Source organism: Sabethes cyaneus, chromosome 3 (assembly GCF_943734655.1).
Source record: "Sabethes cyaneus chromosome 3, idSabCyanKW18_F2, whole genome shotgun sequence".
NCBI lineage: Eukaryota > Metazoa > Arthropoda > Insecta > Diptera > Culicidae > Sabethes > Sabethes cyaneus.
In genome coordinates, this window is record NC_071355.1 from 10,518,886 (window position 1) to 10,546,607 (window position 27,722).

At 41.2% G+C, this 27,722-nt stretch overlaps 1 protein-coding gene across 1 annotated transcript; it reads right to left on the minus strand.

Annotated features, from left to right (window-relative positions):
- Positions 1–6,746: 6,746 nt before the first annotated feature.
- On the minus strand, positions 6,747–24,919 carry LOC128741111 (5-oxoprolinase). The gene is made up of 5 exons (XM_053836687.1): positions 24,223–24,919; positions 8,354–10,944; positions 8,187–8,294; positions 7,451–8,129; positions 6,747–7,388 (listed from the first exon to the last, which is right to left on the minus strand). The coding sequence occupies exons 1-5, from the start codon at positions 24,577–24,579 to the stop codon at positions 7,233–7,235; spliced, it is 3,891 nt and encodes a 1,296-aa protein (XP_053692662.1). The 5' UTR covers positions 24,580–24,919; the 3' UTR covers positions 6,747–7,232.
- Positions 24,920–27,722: the final 2,803 nt, after the last annotated feature.

The following is a 27,722-nucleotide window of genomic DNA, read 5'->3' on the forward strand; positions in this document are numbered from 1 at the left end:
GGCGACTACATGACACGAAGACTTTTTCCTTTTACGGAAATGCTTGCATCGTCGCAGAATAACGACTTAGTGCAGCCAGCTGGTAATTCAGGAAGATAAGAAGTGTATATGTTATACAGGATTGGGCCCAGCATCGAGCCTTGATGCACATCTGCTTTAACAGGAAACTTATCAGATTTAGAATTCTGAGAGACAACCTGTAAAAATCGATCAGTTAAATAATTTTGTTAAATTTTTACAATGTAAATTGGAAAGGTAAAATGTAGCAATTTCATGATTAAACCTGTATGCCAAACACTGTCGAATGCTTTTTCTATGTCTAGAAGAGCAACTCCAGTAGAATAGCCGGTGGCTTTATTACCTCGTATCATATTAGTAACTCTGAGCAATTGATGAGTAGTGGAATGGCCATGTCGAAAACCAAATTGTTCATCTGCAAAAATTGAATTTTCACTAATGTGTGACATCCCCATCATTCTGTTAAGAATGATTCTCTCAAATAATTTACTTATGTAAGGAAGTTAACTTATTGGCCTATAGCTTGAAGCGTCCGCTGGATAGTGGATTTTTCAGCCTAAGCAATTAAAGGTTGTCATCAACAATTGGAGTATCTAATTTCATTTGGACCTTCGGAACAGAATGGTGCCTGGATTCAATTATAGCACTTTTAGACTGCAAACTTGCTTCATGAGTTAAATGATTCTCAATATGAGATTTGTATAATCTTTCCCAATTGGCCTTGTGATAATTAAACACAGATTTAATTGGGTTTAAAATTGTCTCATGCGATAAAGAAAAAGTGATTGGGAGATGATCCGAATCAAAATCAGCATGAGTAATTAACTCGCTGCACGCATGACTTTGGTCAGTTAGAAAGTAAGAACCCAATCAATTGTAGATGGATTTATTGCTGAAGAAAAACATGTAGGCCCATTTGGACATAAAATCGAATAGTATCCAGATGAGCAATCATTTAAAATAATTTTTCCGTTAGAATTACATTGAGCATTATACCAAGATCGGTGTTCAGCATTAAAGTCACCGCTAATTAGAAATTTTAAGCGATTCCTTGTAATCTCTTGCAAGTCGCCCTTCAGAAAATTATTTTGTTCGTTTGACACTGCTTTTATTATTTACTAGCTGACCCGACAAACTTCGTATTGCCACAAATTAAACTGTGTTGTACATAGATCGTGAATCTCGGCTGACCTTTGTCACAATCTGGAGTTTTGCAGCTTTCTGAGGAGTTCATGGGTGGTTTAATATACAAATTTTCTTCACAGTAAAGTAGAATACAACTCCCCCCATTGCTTAGCCTGATAAAATAAAGCGAATAGCATTAGAATATTCGCGTCGCCATGATTATATAACATTTCGCCGCATACCGTTTTGCGGAACACCACTTCTCGGTTGACCATAACGCGGAATATAGTACCATTTCACGGAAAATGTTTTCTTGGAAAGTACCATTTCGCAGGGGTTATTCTCTCCTTACACGCTGTCGCTCGTTCGGACCCAACTGAAAGAAAGTAATAGAGGTCAGTAGACCTAGGAAAATAAATAAACCTAATTGATAGTTTTTGGTGATCTTATTATTGACTAATGTTTTATGGAAGAATCTAAAATTTCTCGAGTTCGATTAGTTTTTAAGTTACGCAAAAATTTCTGTTTTATTTGTATGAGAGTCCTTATCCCCTACCACAGGCGTAAGGCGACTAAAACCATCATTAAAAAAATCCTGTCTCCAAAACCCCCCACATGCCAAATTTGGTTCCATTTGGTTGATTAGTTCTCTAGTTATTAGGAAATTTGTACATATGTATTTCATTTGTATGGGAGCATCCCCTTTTATAGGGGGAGGGGTCATAATTTGCCTCCTGAAGAGGGGAGAGGTCTCAATGCACCATAGAAAAAGAATTTGCCTCCCAAAACACCCACATGCCAAGTTTAGTTACATTTGCTTGATTAGTTCTAAAGTTATGAGGGGAGGGGAGTGGCCTTAAAAAGGGGAGTGGTCCTAATTCACCATAGAAAAAAATCTTGCCTCCAAAAACCTGCACATGCCAGATTTTATTCCATTTGCTTGATTAGTTCACGAATTCCCATACAAAGACCTCTACATGCAAATTTTCACGCCGATTTGTTCAGTAGTTTTCGATTCTATAAGGAACATCCCGACAGACAGAAATCCATTTTTATATATAAGAAGATTACATACACATGTATATGTATTGATGATAACTATCATAGTGTTATCAAAAAGTTGAATTACACGGTGTTACACGGAAAAATACTTCTCAAATGACCTAGTGTACGTTGTTAGTCACACCTAGTACATCATAAAAACACATTTGAAATCTTGCTACCACCCCCAAAATTTCAAGTTATTGCAAAAAAAAATCAGAGGGGTTGTGTACAAGACACGACCGCATATATAGGTGACGCAGGACTACGTAAGTCTCTTTGTAGTGATAGTGGCATGTATTCATGCTTGTAATCATTCGATTCTTCATGTATACATGCTATATGCAACATATATACATGCTACATGCGTTGTATGTAACATTTATCAAAGTAGTAACATTGCAAACGTTCAATTCTCAAAATATTGTGCATTTGAAAACAATTTAACAAAATCAAGAACACAAACTATTGCTTTCCTGCTACCTTACTGAAATTAAAGATTGTTTTTATTATCCATGGTTTCCCACGTTGAAGGGATTTTACCAATTCAATCCTATATTATCAACAGCACATCTTTTCACTACACTTCTAATGAAACGGCAAGCATGCGTATTCATACAGTGTCGTGTTATAACCGAACACTGTGGCCACAGCTGGCACATTTTTCCAACACAGATATCAAGTTCGCCGAGGTTTAATCGTCTCGCAGTAAAGAATTTGCGATCTGTTGGGACAACGAACTTGTGTCATTTTTTCTGGCACACTTCACTAACACAGACATCAAATTGGACTAGGTTTAATCGCGTTCGTAAGAAATCTGTTGGCAGGAGGGGGCTTTGATACTCTCTCTGGCGTACTTCCCAAGCAAGGACATCAAAATGGTCTAGGTTGAACCGCGGTGTTAAGAAATCTTCTTCAAATGAGGAAACTTGGTCACTTGCTTAGGCTTACTTCCCAAGCACAGATGTCAAATTGGTATAGGTTTAGATCATCGTAAAGAATCTTCCAACCAATCACGAACCGAGAATTCTGGTAAAACATAGGTTCATTATTTTCAATTTTTCAATAGTTCAACATCAAGAATCCATACTTTTCTTCATTTGGGTCAATTGTTAGAAGATTTTCCGATCGATTGGTGTAAGAATATTGAAAATCGATCGGAAAACCGCTGAGCTATTAGCGCTCAAAACCTTTCATTTTTCGTGACGCTCGCATTTTTCGATTTTTTGGAATGACACCCTATCTCAAAACTTGCCGTAAGACGTGGTCCTACGTCAAAACGTTTTTTGGCTAGGTGTACACATACTATCATGAATAACTCAATAATTTTACAAGTAATTTTAAGTGTTTTATACCTTTTTGAAAAGCTTAGAGGACAAGCTTTCAGAATATATACACATTCACTATGGTTCTACAAAAGTTAGATGAGATTTTTTCAATTAAATATGAAATTTACCCACAAAAATGAAATTTTTCTCACTTTAGGGGTCCTTAAAAAGTGACCTTAAAAATGACCCACATTCCTCAGCTCAACATCACTTGTTTTATATTCAATCTTAAGACTTTGGTCAAAATCTCAGCCAAATCGGTCAACATTTGCAAATTTGAGACCATTTTTAAGAGTTGTAGAATTTGTTACTTCTTATATATCACCCGCCTAATCTTACATCGTGTACAAGATGCTCAGTTGTGAGTTTAGGCGGGTGATATATGAGAAGCAACAAATTCTACAACTCTTAAAAATTGTCTCAAATTTGCAAATGTTGACCGTGCACACAAAATTTTTCGCGATCCTAAAGATAAAGCCTAAGGACCTTGAGGCTTTAGCGACAACATACGAGATATGATGTTTGTACGTTAACTACGAATCTAAGATAACGCCCAAGTCTTTAATATGCGAAACACGTTCAATTACTGCGCCCTCAAGCGTATAACGAAACAGGATCGGATCTTTCTTACGGGAAAATGTGATTGCTGAGCACTTTTCCGGGTTCACTATCATATAGTTCACGTCGCACTAAGTGGCAAAGGCCTCAAGTTGATTTCGAAGAAAGTGACAGTCGTCAGTCGAGCGGATCCGGATGTACATTTTAAGATCATCTGCATACGAGAGTCGTGGGCCCTTAATGATCAAATTAAAGTCGTTGAAATAAAGCAGAAAAATCAGAGGACCTAGATGGCTTCCTTGAGGTATACCTGATGAGACTGGATAGCTATCGGATCGACAATCTCCAACGGCAACCACCAGCTGTCGATCGGTGAGATACGAGCGAAACCATTGCAAAAGGTTACCGTTAACACCCAGTCTATGCAGTTTTGCAATTCTGATGGCGTGGTTTATCTTGTCAAAGGCTCCCGACAGGTCGGTGTACAAAACATCTATTTGAGCTCGTTGTGCCATACCCTCCGTTATGTAAGATGTAAGACACAGCAGATGAGTGAGCAGACGCTGGAACGTGAAGCCATGTCGATCAACACTTAGATATTGCTTACAGTGGAAAAGCAAAGCGCTCAACGATGTGATGCCTTGATAGATGTCTACATCTCGTTTACTTCCTTTTTTGTGTACAGGGAACATATGTGAAAATTTCCAACACAACGGGAAAATCCCACTGGAAATGGACATTTGAAATAAACGAAGCAACGGTGTCAGCAAGCAGTCTATATGTCTCTTCAGGAATACGGAAGGTACTGCATCGGGTCCAGGATTGAAGGACAACTTGAGCATGGTCGCAGCCTTCGAAATCATCTCGACATTGATGTCGATGGCACCCAGTGTTTGACCATATATTGGAACGTTGTTGGCTGCTAGGGCAACACGGTCCGCGCTCAATACCTCATTGGTGAAAACACTTGCAAACTTCTTGGAAAAGAAACGGCATGTATCCTGAGGAGTGGCAGCAATTTCCCCGTTGTATACCATTAATGATGGGAGCCCGGACTCTTTGCGTTGCTCGTTTACGTAATTCCAGAAAGACTTCGGGTGATGCTTCAATCTTCGTTGAATACTGCGTTGATACCGCGAAAAGCATTGGCGACTGACTTGCCTGTATAAATTGCTATCCTCGTATAGTGGAGTTTTAGTGAAAGCGTGCGAAATTTCGTGAATCGTCTTAATGCTGCTCTTTTGTGTGACTTCAGCCTGCGTAGCTCATTCGTGTGCCAAGAGGGATGAGATGTACTGCGGAGACTACTTTTCGGTACATGTCGATCAATAGCATATATCAGGACATGAGTGAAGGTCTGCGCAGCGGCTTCGACGTCGTCGGGATCTAGTGTGTGTGCCCAGTCAATACTAGACAACAAATCATTGATGCTTTGTTGATCAGCTTTACGGAAACTATATGCGATAGCAGCTGGACATTCATTGAAGTCCTGAAGGAGTTAATCTTCTATGTAGATGATCAGAGGAGGATGGTGCGGAACTTTCTTGATTAACAGACATGGAACCGCTGAGACGAATGGGGCTTTGTCCTGTGAGCTCACGAAGCAGAGGTTTAACGAACGGTTGTTCTCGTTGACGACATGATTAATTTGATGAAGCATTGCAACACTATAGTTGTCAAGAAGATTAATTGCACCGGTATGGATCGTAGTTTTCAGAATCAGGGTAAAGAAAACCGCTATGGGCAGGTTCCCTTAGATATCTGGCAAATTGAAGCTGCCCAAAATAACTATCTCATCGAGCGGCGTGGCGTCCCTCATAACTGAGTAAACTGACTGGCAGTGGGCGTCGATTAGATCGTTGTCCCGGACACGATCAGGTGGGATGTATATGGCACACAAAAAGACAAAGCGATCACTCAGCTTGATGGCCGTCCAAACCTGTTCTACGCAGTTCCGTGAGTCCTTCTCAATTGCTCTTGCTTTCAATCCACGTCGAACAGCTATCAGAACACCACACAACGGAAAACTTCGTAATCGGATCCAAAGACTTGCCTGGAAATCGTCTGAGAGTTAAGCCACGTTTCGCAAATGACAATGATATCATAGCAGCAATCCGATACGACTAGACGGTAGTCTTCAATATCGGAGTTCATCCCACCGGCGTTTTGATAGAAGACAAGGACTGAGGGTTTCCCTCATGCTATCTACAATGCGTTCCGTTGTTGAAGTTGAGTTGGTGATACCATTAGAGGGTGGCGCAACTATTGCAGAGTCGTTGTTGCAATATCTTGAGGGCTGGTCCGCGGCATCCATAGTACTGAGAACACGGCATGGGTGAGTGGGAGGAATGAGGTAAGCGTAATTGTACTTGCCAGAAAGAGTATGCTGGAAGCCTCATTCTCCGTGCACACACGCAGGATCCATACATTGTAAAATCGTCAAATCTAAGGGAAAAAAATTTCTAACTTAACTTCTGGCATAAAAATCAGAATACAATTTTCAAGGGGAAATAAAAATTGATTTTTCCTTTGACCATAAAAATTAAAAATTTTGTCATCAGACGATTACTGACATTGGTTTGGATATTGTACGTTGATTAACTTGCATGCAAGTATTGGATGCAACACATCCATGAACATGAATTAATAAACAGTCAGTCGGTATAGTAGGGCTGCTATATTTATACTTAAAACATTGTAAGACTTTCGGTTCAACCGCAAAACTGTTTACTGAGCGTACAATCAAATTGTGCAAGACGACTATTAGGTAATTATTATTTAAATGGAAAAAACTTCAACTAGTTCAAATCCTTTATCACTTTGGAACACTATTGTTACATTTTTTGTGCTTGTTTCTTTCGATCAATGTGATTGGCAAATCCAAGACGACGATTGACACCGTCGGAAGGTACAAGTCTCCTAAAGCTACATTTGTAAAATGTTTCCTTGTCTAATCTATAGTATTTCCTATCCTGAGTCAGAGTATACGATATGAACGATTATCAGGGACGCTTCGAAATATCATTTCCTCTTACCTAGCGAATAAAACTTTTGGCACTCAACAACAACTGTTTGGTCCTATTTGAACATTACAACAACAATTATAATCAATACAACAATCAACACTAAATAAAAGTTAAAATTGAAACCTACATCGTGCCATCAAACGGACTCCTGTGCTAGACGATACTCGTAAACGCTACCGTGCTCGATGAACGCCTTCGAAGGATCGTCATCGATCAGATCGAGCACCGGGAATGCATTCGAAGATGGTCGGCCGTACCCGCCGCCTCCCGGAGTTTTCATCGAGAAAATATCCTATCGATTGAAATGAATTGATTTAATCTCATTTAAATTAGGCTTAATAATGTGGGACTTACCCCCGTCTCAACGCAAACGGCTGTTTTGCTGCCCAAATTAATGGCGCGATCTTTTTTCACGAGTAAATTCAGTCCGGTTTTGGCTGGTCCCCCTCCGGCCATTCCGTACGGCACCAGCGTTCGTCTTTCCGTCAAAACCGACAGCGTCATCGGTTTGCGGAACAGCAATTCTCGCTGAACGCCTTCGCCCCCGTTGTACAGTCCAACGCCTCCGGATTGGTCATCACGCAGTGAAAACTTCTTCAAAATGATCGGATAGCGTAGTTCAAGTATTTCCGGATCCGTGATCCGGGTGTTGGTCATGTGGGTGTGCACCCCTCCCGTGCCATGCCAACCGGGGCCAGCTCCGCTGCCACCGGCAACGGTTTCGTAGTAACCCCAGCGTTCGTCCCCAATAGTGATGTTATTCATGCATCCCTGCGAAGCGGCACAGGTGCGGAATGCTTTGAAAACCGTATCCACAATGCGTTGCGAAGTTAGCACATTGCCACCGACCACCGCCGCATCGTCCGACGGATCCAGAATGGAGTTATTCGGTATAATGACACTGATCGGTGCCAAGCAGCCCTGATTCAGGGGCACGTCGTGCCCAACCATGCAGCGCAAACAGTAGATCAGCGCGGACAGCGTGATGGCACGCGGTGCATTGCAGTTGCCGTACACTTCCGGACCGGAACCACTGAAAAAAAAACAAAACCCGAATTATACTGAAGTTCTACTGGAATCGAAATCTCACCTAAAATCACAAACTGCGGAGCCTTCCTTTTCGTCAATCGAAACCTGCAAACGTATCGGCGAACCATCATCCATGTATTCCGTTGCTTCCAGGATCGTTGATCCAGTTCTGAAAGAAGTCAAACTTCAGTGAACGATAATCAAAATTACCGAAACGCAGCATTAAACCTCATCTTCGTCTCTTTGGCGATCTCTTTCAACATATCCCGCACGGCCAGTTCGGCATTCTGCTGCATATAGCCCATGTAGGCCTGGACAACGTTCAACCCATAGCTGTCGATCAGTTCCGCCACCAACTGAATGCCCTTCTGGTTGGCGGCTATCTGGGCCTTCAGGTCGGACAGATTATCGGACAAATTTCTGGTACCGACCGCGCCCGGCGCGCTGGTCGGAGTACTGAGACGCTCGACGATTTCCGCTTCCTTGAACACTCCTCCATCAACCAGAAGAAACGATTTAAAAGCTGCTCCCTCTTGCGAGAGGGATTTCGAATGCGGTGGCATCGAACCCGGAGTGATTCCTCCAATGTCCGCGTGGTGACCACGAGAGGCCACGAAAAATACCGGTTTCGGAATTCCCGGATAGAAAACCGGTGTAATCACCGTTAGATCCGGAAGATGAGAACCACCCGCTTGCGGGTGATTCGAGAGTAAAACGTCACCCGGTTTGAGGGTTTCCCCGCGAACTTTGATTTGGTACTGGACAGTTTCCTGCATTGCGCCGAGATGTACCGGAATATGTGGTGCGTTGCTTACCAGACCACCGTCTGGGCCAAACAGGGCACAGGAGAAATCCAGCCGCTCTTTGATGTTAGTGGAGATGGCCGTCCGCTGCAGTACGCGACCCATTTGTTCGGCGATGCTCATGAATCGATGGTTAAAAATGCTCAACTGAACCGCATCCAGTCGATCATCGATGCGCTTGCTGCCGGCTGATGAGCCAACCTCAATAATTAGATCCCCTTTGGGCGTTACCAGCGCCCGACAGTCCGGTTCAATGACGATGGTGGAAAGTTTATCAATCAGTATTGCTGGTCCCTGTACGGTGTGCCCGTTGCGTAGTTTAGAACAATCAAAGACGGGCGTTACGAGCTGTCCTTCTTCGAAGAAAGCGGTCGTAGTTTTCTCCGGATAAATCGGCCCGTCCGCCTCCGGAATAGTTGCTTCCTCAAACACCGACGACCGTCCGGAGCCGCGAACACGAATATCATCGACAATTATTTTTCTCTGCTCCAACACAAAGCCAAACTCGCTTCGGTACCGATTGAAAAATGTTTTCTCAAAATCTCCATATGTGTAGATGTAGTTTTCCTGATTATCGACGACCTTGTCAGGGGAACACATCAGTGCGCAATCCGTTCCTTCGTAGCGCAAATGAAGATACGGTTCCAAAACGATTGCTTCATCGGAAAATCCTTGCCCGGCAAGATGCGCCTTGCAGGATTGACTCAGTTCGTCCAGCTTCTCTTTTATAGCCAAACGATTATCCTCGCTTAAAGCGAGCCCAGCGGGCTCCTGGACCTCGTGCACAACGTCTGCTAAAGCCATACCGTAGGCCGATAGAATTCCGGCATATTTGTGCACCAAAACCTTACTCATTCCAAGTTCTTTCGCGATACTGCAAGCGTGTTGTCCACCGGCACCACCGAAGCAGGCCAACACGTGCTTGGAGGTGTCCAGTCCGCGTGCCTGCGTCAATGCCCGGATGGGCCGACACATGGCCTCGTTCGCAACACGTACAAAACCCATCGCAATTTCCTGCAACGTTAGAGGCCGTTCCCGTTCGCCCGATTCCAGCAGGTGACGATTGATCTCCTGCTGAAGCACGACGAAAGCTTCCTTAGTTGCGACATAATCCAGCGCCTCCGTTTCACTGGGACCGAAAATTTTCGGAAAATACTCCGGCAGTAATCGTCCGAGAATCAAATTTGCATCAGTCACGGTCAGCGGACCACCCTTCTTATAGCACGTTGGACCCGGATGAGCACCAGCCGATTCGGGGCCCACCACGAACAAACCCGATCGGAAGAACAGACGTGAACCGCCACCGGCGGCCACCGTATTGATGTCCAACTGCGGGGCTTGAATCGTAACGCCAGCGGTTGTGGATTCAATCACATGATCGTACGTCCCAGCAAACCTGGAAACATCCGTTGAAGTTCCTCCCATATCGAACCCAATTAGCGGCTGTCCATCAGAATCCCTAGCACCAGTTACCGCATATCCAACCACCCCGCCAGCCGGTCCACTCAGGATAGCTCTCGCACCGCGAAAGTTTTCCATCCTAGTCAGTCCACCGTCACTTTGCATAAACAGCACGTCCACACCGTGCAGTTGATCCTTGAAACCAGCCTTAAATCCGGCGAGATACCGTTCAACGTGCGGCGTTAGATAGGCCTCCGCACAGGCGGTAAAACCGCGTGCCACCAGGCGACACATTGGCATCGCTTTGTGCGACAGGGTAACGTGACGAAAACCGATCTGTTCCGCGATCGCCCCGACCAGCAGCTCGTGATCCGGGCAGGCATAGCTGTGCGCAAGCACAACGGCCAGCGAGGTGATACCTTTGGCGTGCACCTCTTCCAGCTTGGCACGTACCGCGGGCTCGTCGATGGGGGCCATCTCCAGATAGCAGGCACCGGAAGCACCCACCAGCTCGGGCCAGCTGTGCTCGAGCTGACAGGTGTCGCGTTGAGCCGGTACCAGCCGGCAGTCGATTTCGACCACCTCCCGGTACAGGTTGGACGGCTTCTGGATGTTCTGGAAGAGAGAAGGTAAAGATTGCGTTATTTTGATGTTATTAGCTTCGTTGTTCGATACACTTCGGTTGCGCACAGACGTGCGTGTGCTATCTTGGACAAAGTCAATAGTTTCGAGGCTCTTCTGTCGGAGTTCTTGGTGAGAAGTCCATCCTCGATCCAGACATTTTGATCAAGAAGCGAAAGTCTGATAATTAATAAACAGAAAGTGTTACCGCGAGTGGCCATCTAAATTCTATTATCAATAAAACAATAGAAGATTAACCTCTATAGTGCGAAAGTAAGCGACTGGGACGAAGTTTTGTTATACAGAAAAGTCAGAGAAGAGAACTAATGTAGTTTGCGATGACCTCAGGGCCATCGCAGTCGGTAAGGGGAGATTTATTCCCCTCTGAGCCAGGTGCAACAAAAATGTCATGGTCTAACCAAAGAGAGACACCGATAGGAACGGTCGATGGAACAATAGCTAATCGCAAGATGCCCGAATGGATGGATCCCAGTAACGGAGAATTGTCGGTACTGACGATGAAACATGCGGACGGGAACGATGGTGGGAAGTTACCGGATAATCCATTCATTATTCGTAAATCAATTGAAAACGCTGTTGGTGCAATTGAGGACGCACGGCCAGAGGCTAGAGGAGCAAGCTACGTCTTGAAAGTCAGGCAAACTCGACAGATAGAGAAGTTAACGAATCTGAAACAGTTGATGGATGGAATGCCTGTTGTCATTGTATGCCATGGAACGCTCAACGTTCGGAAGTGTAAAGTTACTTGCCCATACGGTCTGCAGCTCACGGACGAAGAACTGTTAGTGGATCTGAAATCTCAACGAGTCATAGAGGTTAAGCGGCTTCCAAATCCAAATTAGACGACCGACACGAGGACACTTTCAATAAGTATGCTCCAACCGAAATCAATCGCGAGGGAAAACCCCAAGAAATCTACGACAGGTATTGCATCTCCACTCGCCCTGAAGAACCACAGTATACAGGTAAATCGTCGATTGAATAATGCAGAACCTCCAAGTCTATTTGCTATTCCTTATAGACGATTCAAATTAAACCAATCGGTTAATAATAAGATTACTAACACTAGCTTAGTTAACCAACAAATTAAATCAAATGCAGGTAGACTAACAAAACAAACACAAAAAACAGTATTAAAAACACAGCAATGCAATGGAATATAAGAGGATACCGTGCTAGACGATTTCATCAGCCTGACGTGATTTGCCTTCAAGAGACTCTTTGCCAACCCAATTGTGTTTCCTTCTTACCATAGACTATAGTTATTATTGCTTTCCTCCAACCCGGGATACTGGTTGGAGTGGGGTGGCCATTGCAGTATTACGTGATCTTCCTCGATTCTCGAGTCCCAGTCAAAACTAGCTTACAAGCGTTAGCCGTTAGAGTTCAGATCCCTGTAGAACGCACATATGTATCGCTATACGTTCCTCCTTCCCATGATAACAACATCTTAAAAGACGAAATGAACGAGCTTGTCTCACAGCTGCCAAAGCCGTTCATTATTATGGGAGATATATTTATTTTTTTTATTTATTTGCAGTCAATCGTGTGTAGACCGTGATACAAGCTTAACCTAATGTTATCAATCGATTACATATTCTACAGGTATACCTCCATAGTACGTACCCTCGATAATACGTACCCTCCATAATACGTACATTTTGCCTCGATAGTACGTACATTTTCCAACAATGATTTTTTTTAGTTTCTATATAAAGCAGAAACATTTTTATGAATATTTATGAGTCAATACAAGCAAATGCGTTTTCAATAATTATAAATTTTTGAATAATATTACCGTGCAAGCACCAAATTTGACGCGGTTAAGAAATTTTCAATTTTAAACATTAATTACAAAATGACGGTTTGGCCAATAAAGTCAAGGTTTTGCACAGTAATAGTTAGACTAGCAAAGAATAGGTAAAAAATAAACAAACAGTAAATATGCATTGAATTCTTTATATTTTGTCAAGTTTTTGTGAGACGCTCGGGGTTCCTAAATTGACGCATGAATTTTGCAACGTGCCTTATTTGACGCGAAATGTTCCTTATTTGACGCACTTGGAAAATTAGTATAATTTAACAAAAACGACGATGTATTTTGTATTTTAGATAATTGCGCATTATTTTAAATAGTTACACAAGGTTTTCGTTATTTGTGTGGATATATTTCACCCCAGTTTTTGCGAAAACGTTGGGAGAATTGGGACAGCCCTCAGCCGATATGTTTATATTGCAAACACAACCAGGCTAATCAAAAATCTGGCATAATTTGTGTTTAACAATGAAAATTCTGGAAATGACTTTCCTAAAACAGTTATACATTGTTTTGAATGACAGCTAGGAAAGTATCAAGATTCAGGGTGTCGCAGGAAAAACTAAATTAGCCACTTACCGGAAACTGCAGTAACTGCGGGGTTGGATCGGTCAGACAAACAAAAAAAGTGTCCTAATTTAACCTAAACTAATATTTTTGATTGCCCTACCCGTTTGGGGAACTTGATTTTACGCATAAGCAAAACAAGTCATTTACAGTTTATAGGACCTCCTCTCCAACGCTAAAACCATATGTTTGCCCTGGGAAAGTGTTTTCTGCAGCTTTTTCCGACGAACTGTGGCCTCTGTAACACCTAATGGGACGGTAAACTGTTGAACAAATATCTTTCTTGGTGACTTACGAGATATTTAGTGTCGGAATAGATGACATACTTTTTATATCTTACTCTGTAAATAATAAGGAACACTAAGAGCCTAATTTGACGCAAAACATTTTTGTCCAGAAATAAGCTAAAAAGCTTTTACAGTTCGAATAACGTATACAATATATTAATAATACTTAAGTTTTAACAGTTTTCGAAGATATTAGAACAAAAAAGCACTTTTACGCGTCAAAAAATATAAAACATAGTTGAGTGTTTCTTTAGCGTTTGTGCTAAGGTAGGAAAAAAATGGCGCATTTGACAAACACCCTTTCTGTTTATTTTTTATTTACAATTATAAATGACCAATCAAAAGCTTTTTATGGCATGAATGCGTTTCATAAGTGTAAACAAAGTGTCAAAGGTACACTTTTGCGAAATATTAATAGTCAAGATAAGTTATTATAGAAAATTTCTGAAAAGTGCGTCAACTTTGGACCCGCGTCAAGTATGGTGCGTCCACGGTAGTTATTTCTATAATGTAAAAAACCATTATTTTAAAATTAAAAATAGTTCTTAAATAGTAAATTAATCAAATATGCGTTCTAAATAACAGTTATTTAAGCATTCCGGGCAGACTCATAATCGCTACTAGATTTTGCAGTTTTGCTCAGAGAATTCACCTTTTCTACGATTCGCATTCTTCCCAACTGCGACGGGAGAATATATGTTGTCGTCATTATACAAGAATTATTTTACTTTCTTCGGAGAAAAAATTACGTTACACTAGTAATTAAACTATCCACATTAATTTGGTTGTAAAGTTAAACACAAATGCATTTTTTTTCTCAGAATTTCGAAGATTGGACAATTATGCTTTTATTTACAAGCGTTTGCTAAATAAAAGCATGTCTGTCTCACAGGTATTTTTTTAAATTTTTACCAGTACATGGCGGAAGATAGTTCCTATGCTAATGTATGCGCAATCGGAACGCTCCAATAATATTTCACGACTTTAAGATCGTGATTAAAGAAGCCAAGAAAGACGTCGCGGTCTGGTTTCGAAATACACAATTTATTGCGCTCTTCGCACTCAATTGGACTGCACAGTTATAAAGTGCAAGTGAAATCTTCTTCTTGGCTTGTTATTATTTTAACATTTTTGATCTATTTCTTACGTATTTTTGCTTATACTGTCATATTATCGTTATTAATTATTAACGATAAGAAAACTTTATCAATAATCCTTATAGATTGGGTCGGCATTTCCCATCATTGCAACTTTCCCATCTGAGCTGACGTTTGATTTAGCAGTGGCGCCAGTACCAGTTGTAGGAAAAACAAATAGTATTTAATTTTTCATTTATTTCATATATGCTGCATATTTGTTCAAGTTATGAATTATGGGTAGAATTATGTATTTAGAAACAATTTTTATATTATTCTTGGCGTCGATAACAACTCTACATAAGCATTAGAGTTCAAATAGGAATCAATCAAGATTCATTGGTTTTTCCTACGAAATTTTGGCAACTTTTCTCACCTACAAAATGTGTGACTGAACAAGTGTGTTCAAAATCCAACTTTCAATGCAAAGAGCAATATAAATCCCAATATATCGAAGGCATTCGAAAGACTATATTCAAAAAAGGGCAGCTTCACTGCTAAATACAAACTTGATGAAGTTTGAATTTCGAACTTCAAGTATGCTCTGCTGTGGAAAAAATAACACGAGCTATTTTTAGAAAACTTTTCAAATGAAAAAAAAATCACCAAAAAAATGTCCTTTAACATTGTGGAATCGAAACGTAGAAAAAAGTCGCTCTATCAAATACTCTTCTCCCTGTCATCGCCGAAGAAAATTGTGCCTGTGTGAAATCTTTGCCGATTAAGAAAAAATCGTGGTAGAACTTTGATATAAACTTAGAAATAAATATTACTGTCATTATCTTTTTGTTAAGTTATTATCACACTCAATAGAGGCGAAAATTAAAAGAATATTGTTACCTAAATTGGCAAAAAGAAAATGTTTATAATGGACAATATTATTACGGGACAGTTATGCTTTTCTTTTGTTCATGTTTGATATTTTTTGGAAAATTTTTCGAACAAAGTCCGTCTAAATTACAGTTTGTAAGGTAAATTAGGATATAAATAAGCTACTTCCGTATTTTAATCAAAATCGATCAATATTCACATGGGACAGGTAAGCTTTCCTACGCAGATAAGCAGCCTTATAGGAACTTCTCCAATTTACGCAGCCTACAGCTGAAGCTTCGATTATTGTAGTTAACTATTTTCTGTTCATAGCACTCACTCAGTGTCCAGCATATAGACTGGAAGCTCACTCGATTGATATTAGTGGATTTGGAATGAAATATCCCGAATGACGGCTATTGAGCTCCTCTTGTCATGTTTCCTCATTCTAGCATATATTTACAACTATGTACCAAACCTTTACCTAGATTTATTCGATTAAAATATGTAAATTTTCAATTTGAGAATTTTGAAAAAATAGGTATTTTTGGATTCCTTTTGCTTTACTTTTCAACTATTTTTTAACATTTGTAGTTTTTTTACAAAATAATTTTACTAAGATCATTATTTATTTTATAATATCTGATCTGATCTACCTAATTTGGAAATTTTAGACAATATTTAGTATAATAAAAATAATACTTTACCTTAAAAATTGTGATTCGATAGTACGTACGTTTCGATAGTACGTACGCTAAACGATGTGCGGGTGTACGTACTATCGAGGTATACCTGTATTTATGTTTGCTCGTTTCTGCTAGTTTTCTGTTGTTATTGACTTGAATTACTTATTGTCCTAAAATATTGCTTCAATTTGGTTTTTTCAATTGTGAAGTCAATAAAATTACAATGTTGGTTGTATAGCACCATCATTTGATTTATGGGCCCGAATTTAGCATAATTAGTTCGATAATGATCCGTGGCAAATAGTGTACGAACACGTAAATTTCTAGTAGGTACGTAAAAATTTAATTTAGATAAAAGTTCGGCAGAGTCAATACGTTGTGAGACTATGTCATTAACAAATGAGACCATTGCAAATTCACGACGCGCCTTTAATGTTTCGATATTTACAAGCTTGCAGCGGTCGTCATATGACGGAAGAGGAAGGCTCGTCCAAATCGTTACGGAGTGCGTACAACAAGAATTGTTTTTGTATTGATTCTATTCTATTTATGTGTGCATCGGCAAACGGAGACCATACCACGCTACAGTACTCAAGAATTGAACGAACGTAGTAAATGTAAAGTGTTTTTAATATGTATGGGTCTCGAAAATTAAAGCTAAAGCGTTTTATGAAAGAGAGCATGTTGCTTGCTTTACAAGTAATTGTATTATAGTGATCTATAAACGTTAATTTTGAGTCTAGAATAACTCCCAAATCTCTAATTCGTTCACAATTTTCTATCATTTGATCTCCAAGGGAGATGTTGGTTATAGGTGTATTTCGTTTCCTACTGAATTTAATTAATTTTCATTTGTTCACGTTTAGTTGAAGTAAGCTCTTCTTACACCAATTATAAAAAATTTGAATTTCGTTACAAAATGTGTTGACATCTGTCTCATTTTTTATTTCTAAGTATAATTTCATATCGTCGGCGTAAATAAGGATTTTTATATTCTTGAGAACGAATGAGATATCATTAACGAATAAAATAAACAATAGCGGTCCTAAATGAGACCCTTGAGGGACTCCAGAAGTGACATGAATGGGATTAGATGTTTTTCCTTTAAATTTAACAATTTGCTGGCGGTATGTGAGATATGATTCGATCCATATTAAAAGTTCTTGATGTATACCTATTTTTTGCAATTTGAAGAGAAGCATTGGTATGTCAATACGATCAAAGGCTTTACTAAAGTCGGTATATAAGGCTTCAACGTAGTTTCCATTATCCATTGCGTTAAGCGAAAAGTTAACAAACTCGAGTAAATTTGTTGTGGTTGAGCGTCCTTTGTAGAAACCATGTTGTGTATGAGTAATTCTATTTTTTATTTGCGAGAATGCCTTCTTATTGACAATTGCTTCAAAAAGTTTTGGAATACAAGAGATAATTGCAATACCCCTATAATTATAAATGCCAGACAACTGATGCTCGCGGAAAATTTGTAATAGGGATAATTAGTGACTATGACATGCATATTTTGAATGACGCTTTCTATCGCTCGCCAATGGGGGACAGGCTGCTGTAAATTTGAAATTGTCCTCAGACCCCACAAACAGTCTTTACTGGCATGTTGAAGATGACCTACACGGTAGTGATCATTTTCCGATTTTCTTGACTCCAGAGCTCACAGTGTTACGCATGGATTGTCCCCAGCAAAATGGATTTTTGAAAAGGCTGATTGGTCCAAGTTTCGTCGTCAAATTAATACTGCGATCGACCCAAATATAGACTACTCTTCTGAAGCCATCTCGGAAATAATATTAAACTCTGCTATAGCATGCATTCACAATTAAGCACAATTAAGAGTCGCCGAAAAGCTCTTAGGTCTTTGCGACTGATGACTCCAATCGCCAAGAAGCACTGATACGATTCCGGAAAGAACGCAATAGTGCTAGGAAAGTCATTCGAGAGGCTAAAGAGAAAAGCTGGAAGGATTTTGTTGAAAATATTTCCTTACGTGAACTGGAGTGGGTGTTTAGTAAATGCACAAGCAAGTTTTGGATATCCTTTATTCTTATTCTTAATAATACAAACACAGCCACAATAAAGGATTCCTGGAAATAATTTTAATTATTTCTAATCATAGAAATATTTCAAATTATTTCCTTGTCTGTATTAACATTTGCAAAATATCAGAATCTTCATTGTAAACGTTTAATCGGCCAGGCCAACTGTGAGGTATACGGCTGGTAAACGGCTTGGTAATGCGTACCATCGCACATAGGAGTATTTGGCCCAAAAAGTTGGCCATAAGTCCGAAATATGAAATGCATGATTTTTATTTATATGTAGTATCTGTAATCTCAGCATAGTCTACTAGTCACGTTAGTATGATTTTGAACTGAATTCATGCTTTTCTTCGCTCAGCAAGCTGCCTATTTAGAACGCCATTCGGCAGTAAATTTTTTCGCTTTTAAAATGCGTTCTTCCGCTCGTTGGTGCAAAAACCTAAAAATCCGAGTGAAATAGTGTCTATTTACCATGGGTAAGTATTTATTAGCAAAGAAGAATGTTTTTCAATAGTTTTCATGTATAATTGCATAAAATAAATGAATGTCTTCGATACGAATAGTGATTACGAAAATTACCCCAAAAATTGTGGTAAGATCTTGATACTTTAATCAATGTTTTAGTAACCTTCCGAGCATGTCCCGGCAAAATTTCAATCACCATTAGATAGGTCAAACATCACAGAATATAGTGGTATCGAAAAATCTTCCGCATGGTTCCGCTTTGTCGTTTTTTAGACATTTAATTATTTTAATGTAGGAGTCGTGCGGGTAAGACCGGCACAGGGGATAAGACCAGCACCCATAGAGTTTTACTAGAATGCATTAATCAATTGTGTTATTAAACACTCAACATGTTTGTAATCATTATTTCAGATGTTTTAAAACAGATCGAGCTTGCTATAAATCGTCAAATATCAAAATAATAAACAAAACAAACGCGTGTGTCGCTGATGCGCAGCCCATTGTTACTTTTCGCGAGTAGGTTTTAAGCTTTATTTCTCAGAAGAAGTTTCAAACTAAATTTTAAGATTTTATATATTCTAGCTGGTATTGTTTTTCATCGGGGAGATTTAAGTAGAAATATGATTAATAAATGTATAAAAATCGTCTTCTTAAAAAACGTGCCATGAGAGTAAAACCGGCACCTTTCTAACGGGGTAAGAAAGGCATACTTGCAGGTCGCCGGTAACAGTCACAGTCTGCGTTTGTCTCGTCCTGAATCATTTCACACACTCGTTCAAAGTCATTTATAGAGAAAAAGATGTTATTCAATGTTACGGAGAACCCTCATTATGGTTACCGTACATGTACCGTATTAATGACTATCGTCCGAACATCAAATCAGTAAACTGACCACTTTCGCGCAGGTTAACGGAAGCTATTCGGCTCTGGTCATTAAGGTATATGATTTGACTTCTATTGGGTTTGCCATCGACTTCTAGAGTGATTCGAGGAAGTACATGATGGACTTAGTTCATTTTAATTTTCTTTTATTCTCATATTATGTATTCACGGTTTCAAACACTTTCGAAATTACAGACTAAACTTCGGAAGGTGTTTAAATGTTTAAATGTTTAAATTATTCTTAGTAAAAAACAATATACTGTACTAAATAAAACTTTGGTAGGAAATTTTCAACAATACAATGCAACAGAGATGTTTTGAATAGACTTCTGCTTAGTTCGGATCCATTGCTTAGTAGTTCAAGGCCGATACCCAGAAAAAAAGCAAACCTTTTTCGACCGAAACGTTGAAGATGTTGGAGGCAAATCAATTTCAAACTGAAGAACATGATAAATGCAGCGACTATGAAACAGAAGACTAGAATGTGATGCTTCTATACGTATACGTACACACCTACACATTTACATACATACATGCACTTTTACATCACACATACACCTCTACTAGCTCACATACATACAGACACACATACATACAGACACACATACATACACACATCCCAACACCTAATAAATGGTTATGTTCTTAATCGGTTTTTATAAACATAAAAGAAAGATACGAATTGCACTTTACAGGGGATTAGTTGGCAATTTCTTTAACTCTTTATGCAGAATTGGGAAATATTTAATTTCTGATCATGTTTTATCAATATCGACTGGAAAGAAGCTATTTAGAATTTTGGTCAGCTTTTTGGGGCAAATACTCCTATGTGCATCGGTGCCTTGTGCACTGGACATAAAATAGACCCCACAGTGGTCCACAGCCTCTTACCTAGCAACTCCTACCCCTACCTCCTCGTGGTACCAGCCGGAATACGAGCAACCACGGTGGAGATCGGGTAACCAACCCCGGTGGAAACCAAGGTCGTATGCTGACAGGGGAGAAGGGCTCCTTCGAGCTACGTTGGCCCTCCGGCGATACTGTGGGGTTGGTTGCGGACTTTGCAAGCCTGAACCACTAAAAAAATCAAAGCAATGGACTACGTAAGTAATAATAATAACTCTAATCGGAACAATCGGCAAAGACCCAGGCGACGAAAACGGACTAACGATTGGAAATTAGGAACATGGAACTGTCGGTCTCTAAATTTCCTCGGAAGTACCCACGTGCTTTCTAAAGAAGTGAAGAGCTGCAAGTTGGACATCGTAGCGCTGCAGGAGGTATGCTGGAAAGGAACGATGGTACGTACGTATAGAGATGGTCATACCATCTACCAGAGCTGCGCCAATGCACACGAGCTGGGCACAGCTTTTATAGTGGTGGGCGAGATGCAGAAGCGGGTGATCGGGTGGTGGCCGATCAACCCCCGAATGTGCAGATTAAGAATCAAGGGCCGATTCTTCAATATAAGCATAATTAACGTGCACAGCCCCCACCTCGGAAGTACTGATGATGACAAAGAGGAATTCTACGCGCAGTTGGAGCGTGAATACGACCCGCTGCCCAATACATGATGTCAAAATTATCATCGGGGACTGTAATGCTCAGGTTGATCAGGTGGAGGAATTCAAACCGGTGATTGGACGGTTCAGCGCTCACCCGAAAGCGAACGAAAACGGTCTAAGACTTGTCGACTTCGCCGCCTCCAAGAACATGGCCATACGTAGTACCTTCTTCCAGCATAACCTCTACCATCGGTACACCTGGAGATCACCCAACCAGACAGAATCACAAATCGACCACGTTCTGATAGATGGTCGGCACTTTTCAGACATTATCAACGTCAGAACCTATCCAGGCACTAACATTGATTCGGATCATTACCTAGTGATGGTAAGGATACGTCAAAAACTATCTGTTGTAAACAACATACGATATCGGCGCCCGCCACGGTATAATCTAGCGCGACTGAAGCAACCGGAGGTCGCCGAAAACTATGCGTTATCTCTGGAAACCGCGCTGCCGGAAGAGGGTGAGCTAGATGAAACCCCTCTTGAGGACTGTTGGAATGCCGTGAAAACAGCCATTAACAGCGTAGCGGAGAACGTCCTAGGCCGTGTGGCACCAAATCGACGTAGCGAATGGTTTGACGAGGAATGCCAGCAGATATTGGTTGAGAAGAACGCAGCGCGGGTACAAATGCTGCGTAGAGCCACCCGTCAGAATGTAGAGCGATACAAACAGAAGCGGAGGCAGCAAACCCGACTCTTCAAGGAGAAGAAGCGCCACCAAGAGGAGGAGTGCGAAGAACTCGAACAGCTGTACCGCTTTCATGACACACGGAAGTTCTATCAGAGACTCAACGGATCTCGCAACGGCTTCGTGCCTCGGTCCAAAATGTGCAGAGATAACGATGGAGGTATCTTGACTGACGACCGTGCGGTGATCGAAAGGTGGAAGCAGCACTACGATGAACACCTGAATGGCGTGCAGGCGGAAGACCATGATTGCGGAGGAAGTGACCATATTGGTGCAGCAAGCGACGAAGATGTGCCACCCCCATCGATAAGGGAAGTTAAAGAAGCCATCCAGCGGCTGAAGAACAACAAAGCAGCGGGAAAGGATGGCATTGGAGCGGAACTTATTAAAATGGGCCCGGACAAGTTGGCTGGCTGTCTGCATCAATTGTTTGTCAAGATTTGGGATACGGAACGACTACAGGAGGAGTGGAAAGACGGGGTTATCTGCCCTATCTACCGAGCAATCACTATCCTGAATGCCGCCTACAAAGTGCTGTCCCAAGTCCTCTTTCATCGACTATCGCCAATAGCCAATAGATTTGTGGGAAGTTACCAGGCCGGCTTCATGGAGGGTCGGTCTACAACAGACCAAATCTTCACCCTGCGGCAGATCCTCCAGAAGTGCCGCGAATTCCGAGTCCCCACGCACCACCTGTTCATCGATTTCAAAGCCGCATATGATAGCGTAAACCGACAAGAGCTATGGAAAATTTTGGACGAAAACGGCTTTTCGGGTAAGCTTACTAGACTTATCATGGCTACGATGGATGGGATCCAGTGCTGTGTGAGAATCTCGGGTGGATTGTCGGCTCCATTCAAATCTCGCAGGGGACTTCGACAAGGAGATGGTCTTTCCTGCCTGCTATTCAACATTGTGCTTGAAGGTGTTATAAGACGAGCGGCGATCGAAATGCGGGGCACGATTTTCAATAAATCCAGTCAATTTATCTGCTTTGCTGACGACGTGGATGCTGAATGCTGAAGAATGACCTACGAGCTCGCGCGTCTCTACGGTGAATCAAGTATTCAGAAAGTGGTTAAAGCTGGACGGATACGTAGGGCAGGACGGAGACGAAGAGGGGCACAGCGAGTGAGGTGGCAAGAGCAGGTGGAGTGAGATCTGGTGAGCACCGGAACTGGACACCAGCTGCCATGGACCAAAATACATAGAGAATTCATGCTGCGCAGGCCTTCTAGATAAGACGTAAGGCCAATTAGGCGAGTAAGTAAGGATATGCAGGTGACTCAAAGCAGATCTATCGTTAGAAAAAGCTTTGTAGGGTCTAGAACAGTCTAGCCGTGTGTAAAACTGCGAATTAGATGGAGCCTTAAGAAAACTTGTTTTAGAGCGTTTACAAGTGGATCAGCCTTGTTTGAGCTTTAAGCTGGACGGACAGAAGCAATCGGTTTCGAACGAAAGATCTCGGTATCTCAAATAACAAGACATACTTAGTATGGTATGGTGGTAAAACGAAGATTACTTTCACCACCAGGTGAATTAAATCGATTTTTTACGAGTTATATTCTCAGTAATTATAAATTATTCGATTCGAAATATGTATATTGTTTCGTCCCAATACTGTGTTTTATGCTTTTAGAATTAGATGCGATGATGAAGGTGAGTATGCTATACTCACCATGCTTTTGATTTTTGCGTTAACTGTGCTATCAAAGCAATCCAGGATCCTACAAATAATTTCAACAAATTTTTTCACATCGTAAATATCGAAGTGAATCGGAACTTGGTAGGAGCACAATTAACATGTTTTACAACCACGCTATTAATTTCAATAGTTAATATATTTGAATTATGCAGTTGTAAACGTTTCAGGCAAGTATCTGATTAAATTAAATTAAATATTAAGGCATTTTCTGCTCCATTTCAACAGGAACAAAAGGACCTTTCGCAAAAATAAGCTTCAAAGTTAAACATATTCAGCGGTCGTACATGAAACTTCCAATCTGTTATCAAACGACCATGAGATAAGTGTTCCATCATACAGCGCAAATGCGGGCGGTTTATCGTTACTTAAAAACAACAGTCCCAGCTACTTATGATTGTCTAGGTAAGTTGCAAATGCCACTAAACCTACTGTTGATTTGGTTTCCTAACCTCCTAAGGCTCACTTTATTGATGCACACTAACACAGTTGTTTAGTAAGAAAACAAATCCCGTCAACCCCGTTATCTGCAGCAAACAGAACCTATCTGTCTGCGCACTGTCTGTCGTTGGTATTGTACTCATACTCACCAGCTGAAAGATGCTCGGACGTGCCTGGTTTCCAATCTGCAGCAAATCACGAAAGCCACGGTTAACCACCAGGGCCACCGGGTCACCTGCTCGCTCGAGCAACGCATTCGTAGCGACCGTCGTGCCCATCCGGACCCATCCGATCCGGTCGGTATCGACCAGCCCCTGCTCGGTGCGGGAACGTCCCGTTTCCTGCTCGAGGATCCGGCGGATTCCCTCGGTCGGTGCATCCGGATAGTTGGCCGGATCCACCGAGAGCAGCTTCAGCGTTCGAATGCTCCCCTCCGGTGTTATACAGAGGACATCGGTGAAGGTTCCTCCACGATCAATCGCAAAATTATACTTTCCACTGGCCATTGCTTGCTTTCTGCTGGGAAATGCTTTCTGGATGAAACACAACTAACAACTGACTGACGCCACTGTACAGACGGCAGCAGTCCGGTCCGGAGCCGATGAGATGACACTTTTTGTCTCGCTTTTATCAGCCAAAATAGCACAATGATTTTGGAATAAAATTGATACACGAACACCCGAACGAGCAAACTTTTCACCCTAATTGTAGTTGGATAATGTACTTTCTTTGCAAGCAGCAGACTTTGTAATGAATATGAAACTTTGATGTGCTGTGCTTGCTTATGCCCAAGTGGAGTGCATTCTGCTAGCCAGCAGAGAATGTGAAAAACAAAGTATATTTAAGCGCGCCGCAAGCTGCAGAATCGACCGAACGGAACGAGAACGTGAACGTAAATAAAATCCGGCTAACTGCTGCGGAAAACAAAACAGCTGATCGATGCAGTGGATGCGTGATGCAAGAAGCTGCAAGTTAAAGTGACAGCACTGCACACTGAGAATAAATTGCGTGCTTTATTCATGATATTCATGTGCTTTCCTATTTCTCATTTTTTTGAAGATCCTTCAAAAAATGAATAATAACTAGAAGACATTGTTAGTTCTAGTAACATCGTTTAAAGAATGAAAAGGGAATGGGTAAAAAATAGCACTAATAATCTTTACAGCAAGCTCAATGTAAAGACATTAAAATGTTACTCTTTACATTTGAAGTTAGTTAATTAGCAAAACATAACCCCTTTTCTTTTTGTATCAATTTTCTGAAAAAAATAAGAACTAAGAGAGCTGAACAGTGTGAACGAAAACTTAAACAGCTTCTGCTACGAATTAACCGTAATAGAGAAGCTATTACTGAAAAAGTAACAAAGTGGCTAGTGAAAGAGTTTAAAACCAAAGCTATGCCAAAGAAATTTTCAAACCGGTTAGTTAAGAGTACAGGAGATTTCATTGAAAATTTAAAAACTTCTGGTAATAACGTAAAAAAATGAGTGGAGAACAAAGGTCAAGGCAGGGCCACTTGAGATTGACCCAACTTTGTATCGAGGAACATTATTTCGAACTTAGAGGTAAATTTTATGATCAAATGAAGGGAGCCCCAATGGGGAAGGACTTTGACACTCTCTTGAAAGGAACAAAACAACAGACTTCCATTCGTAGAGGTTATTATATTGCAAATTGCATCAAAAACGCGAAATGCAAAAATCTTGCAAACAGTTTACAGTAAAATGCTAGCAGCGAGTTGTCAAATATTTATGTCAACTTATTGCAATTGTCAATCCCAATAAATTGACATGCATAATTGACGGCTCACTACTGGAATTTTGCTTGCAAAATGTTTGCAAGTTTCTTGCATTTCACGTTTTTGATGCAATTTGCAATAAGAAATTCCACACATTTTCATTTCTAAATCTATAGGAAACCAATCCAATACTAAACGGGTGATACCTATCACGGCCAACCACTTATTTCAACACAAAATTAACCTCTATAAAAGAAGATCTGAAAAAAGTGGCTGTCCAGTATGGCGGTAATTTAACAGCAGATTTTTGCGAAATTAAAAAAATATGGGATGCATATTGTCTACTTACTTTGCTTTACTTTTTCCCCTACGATCCGTTTATCGAATCCGTGCCGAATTCAGGAGCCGTTTTCACTTTTCACGGTCTTGGGATGTCGCTCTACAATCGCCCTTAACACCCGCTGCTCTAGCATCCTCGTCAACAGGTCTGCCTAGATGTCGTCGGCCTCATTCGGGTTCTCTGCTAAATACTGTTTTCGTGGGTCTTTCATCCGGCATCCTTGTTACGTGACCAGTCGACTGATGCCTGCTGTGTTTTAGTCGCTTCACAATATCCGCACCTTTGTATACTTGGTATATTTCATGGTCCATGCGCCTGCGCCACCTTCTAGTTGACCTCGAAGTATGATGCTGACCACTGGCTTATTAGGTCAGTCGTATGTTCGAATCTCGATTGAGAGATGCTGTTAGAGTCAATAGCAACTGGCCCTGCAATTGTCATGCATTCTGACAGCTGGATGCGCCCGCCAAGTTTCGATAACGGAATGTAGCACCTAGCCTTTGTTTTTGTTTGCACCTGCGCCGCACTCCTTCCTCTAATATGCCGCCAAGAAATGGTCGCAGGATCTTACGCTCAAAAACGCCAAGAGTTCGTCGGTCGCTCTCTTTCAACGTCCACGTTTTGTGGCCGTAGAGTACCACAGGTAGAATTAGCATCTTATAGAGCGCGAGTTTCTTGCGGCGTTGCAGGCTACGGGACCTCAGCCGGCTACGTAATCCGTAGAAGGCTCTGTTGGCAGCCGCTATCTGCCTTTTTACTTCACGGCTCCACATCTCGTGCTCGGGTGTTACTTGCACCCTTACGAATTATTTTCAATCGCATCGTAAAAACTTATTTTGAATATGTGATCAGTGTGCTTAGATGTTTGGGAGCAGTCACCTACATTCTATCACGAAGCTAGCTGGTGAAAAATCTCCGCTGATGTCTCTACGGCTGCAATCAACAATCTTCAGTCGAAAATGAAGCAGATGTCTTCAAAAACGGTCCCTTTAGTTTTATCGCCAGTGGTCAAACGTTGGCCGTCAGTTGAACCCCTTCACGCTGTAAAACTTTGTGTCCGCTCCCGTTGTCGGCAAACAAATCTTGGCTCTACTTATCCCGCAATCGCCCAGATGCGTTACATGCGTTACAAATGAACAAATTTCTGCTATGGTACGAGCAAATCTCGAGATATCCCAAGAACCTGAAGTTGTAAGGCTGGTGGGAAAAGCGGTGGAGTAGTATGACGTTCATTTCCTTCAAAGTCGGTCTGGATCCCGCTCTAAAGTCGAATGCACTTGACCCTTCCACTTGGCCGGAAGGTATTGTATTCCGCGAGTTTGAGGATTATTCTGCCAAAAAATTTCAGATTCCCAACTGTGATCCTGACGCCAACGCTCGATACTCCACCGGAAGTGATGTCCTTTGGTTTTATTATCAAAATGTAAGAGGATTGAGGACCAAACTTGACGATATCGTTCTAACATCTTTCGATTGTAGCTACGACGTAGTTATGCTAACGGAGACTGGGTTAAACGATAGCATCAATTCACTTCAGGTTTTCGGTACCTCATTCAATGTTTTCCGTTGCGA

Excerpts from the sequence above, each read along its gene's own strand:
- LOC128741111 (XM_053836687.1), bottom strand. The coding sequence starts at position 24,579 with ATGGCCAGTGGAAAGTATAATTTTGCGATTGATCGTGGAGGAACCTTC. Across the intron at positions 8,295-8,353 it reads GCCAAAGAGACGAAGATGAG|AACTGGATCAACGATCCTGG; the intron begins GTTTAATGCTGC and ends GACTTCTTTCAG. Across the intron at positions 7,389-7,450 it reads CCGTTTGCGTTGAGACGGGG|GATATTTTCTCGATGAAAAC; the intron begins GTAAGTCCCACA and ends TTCAATCGATAG.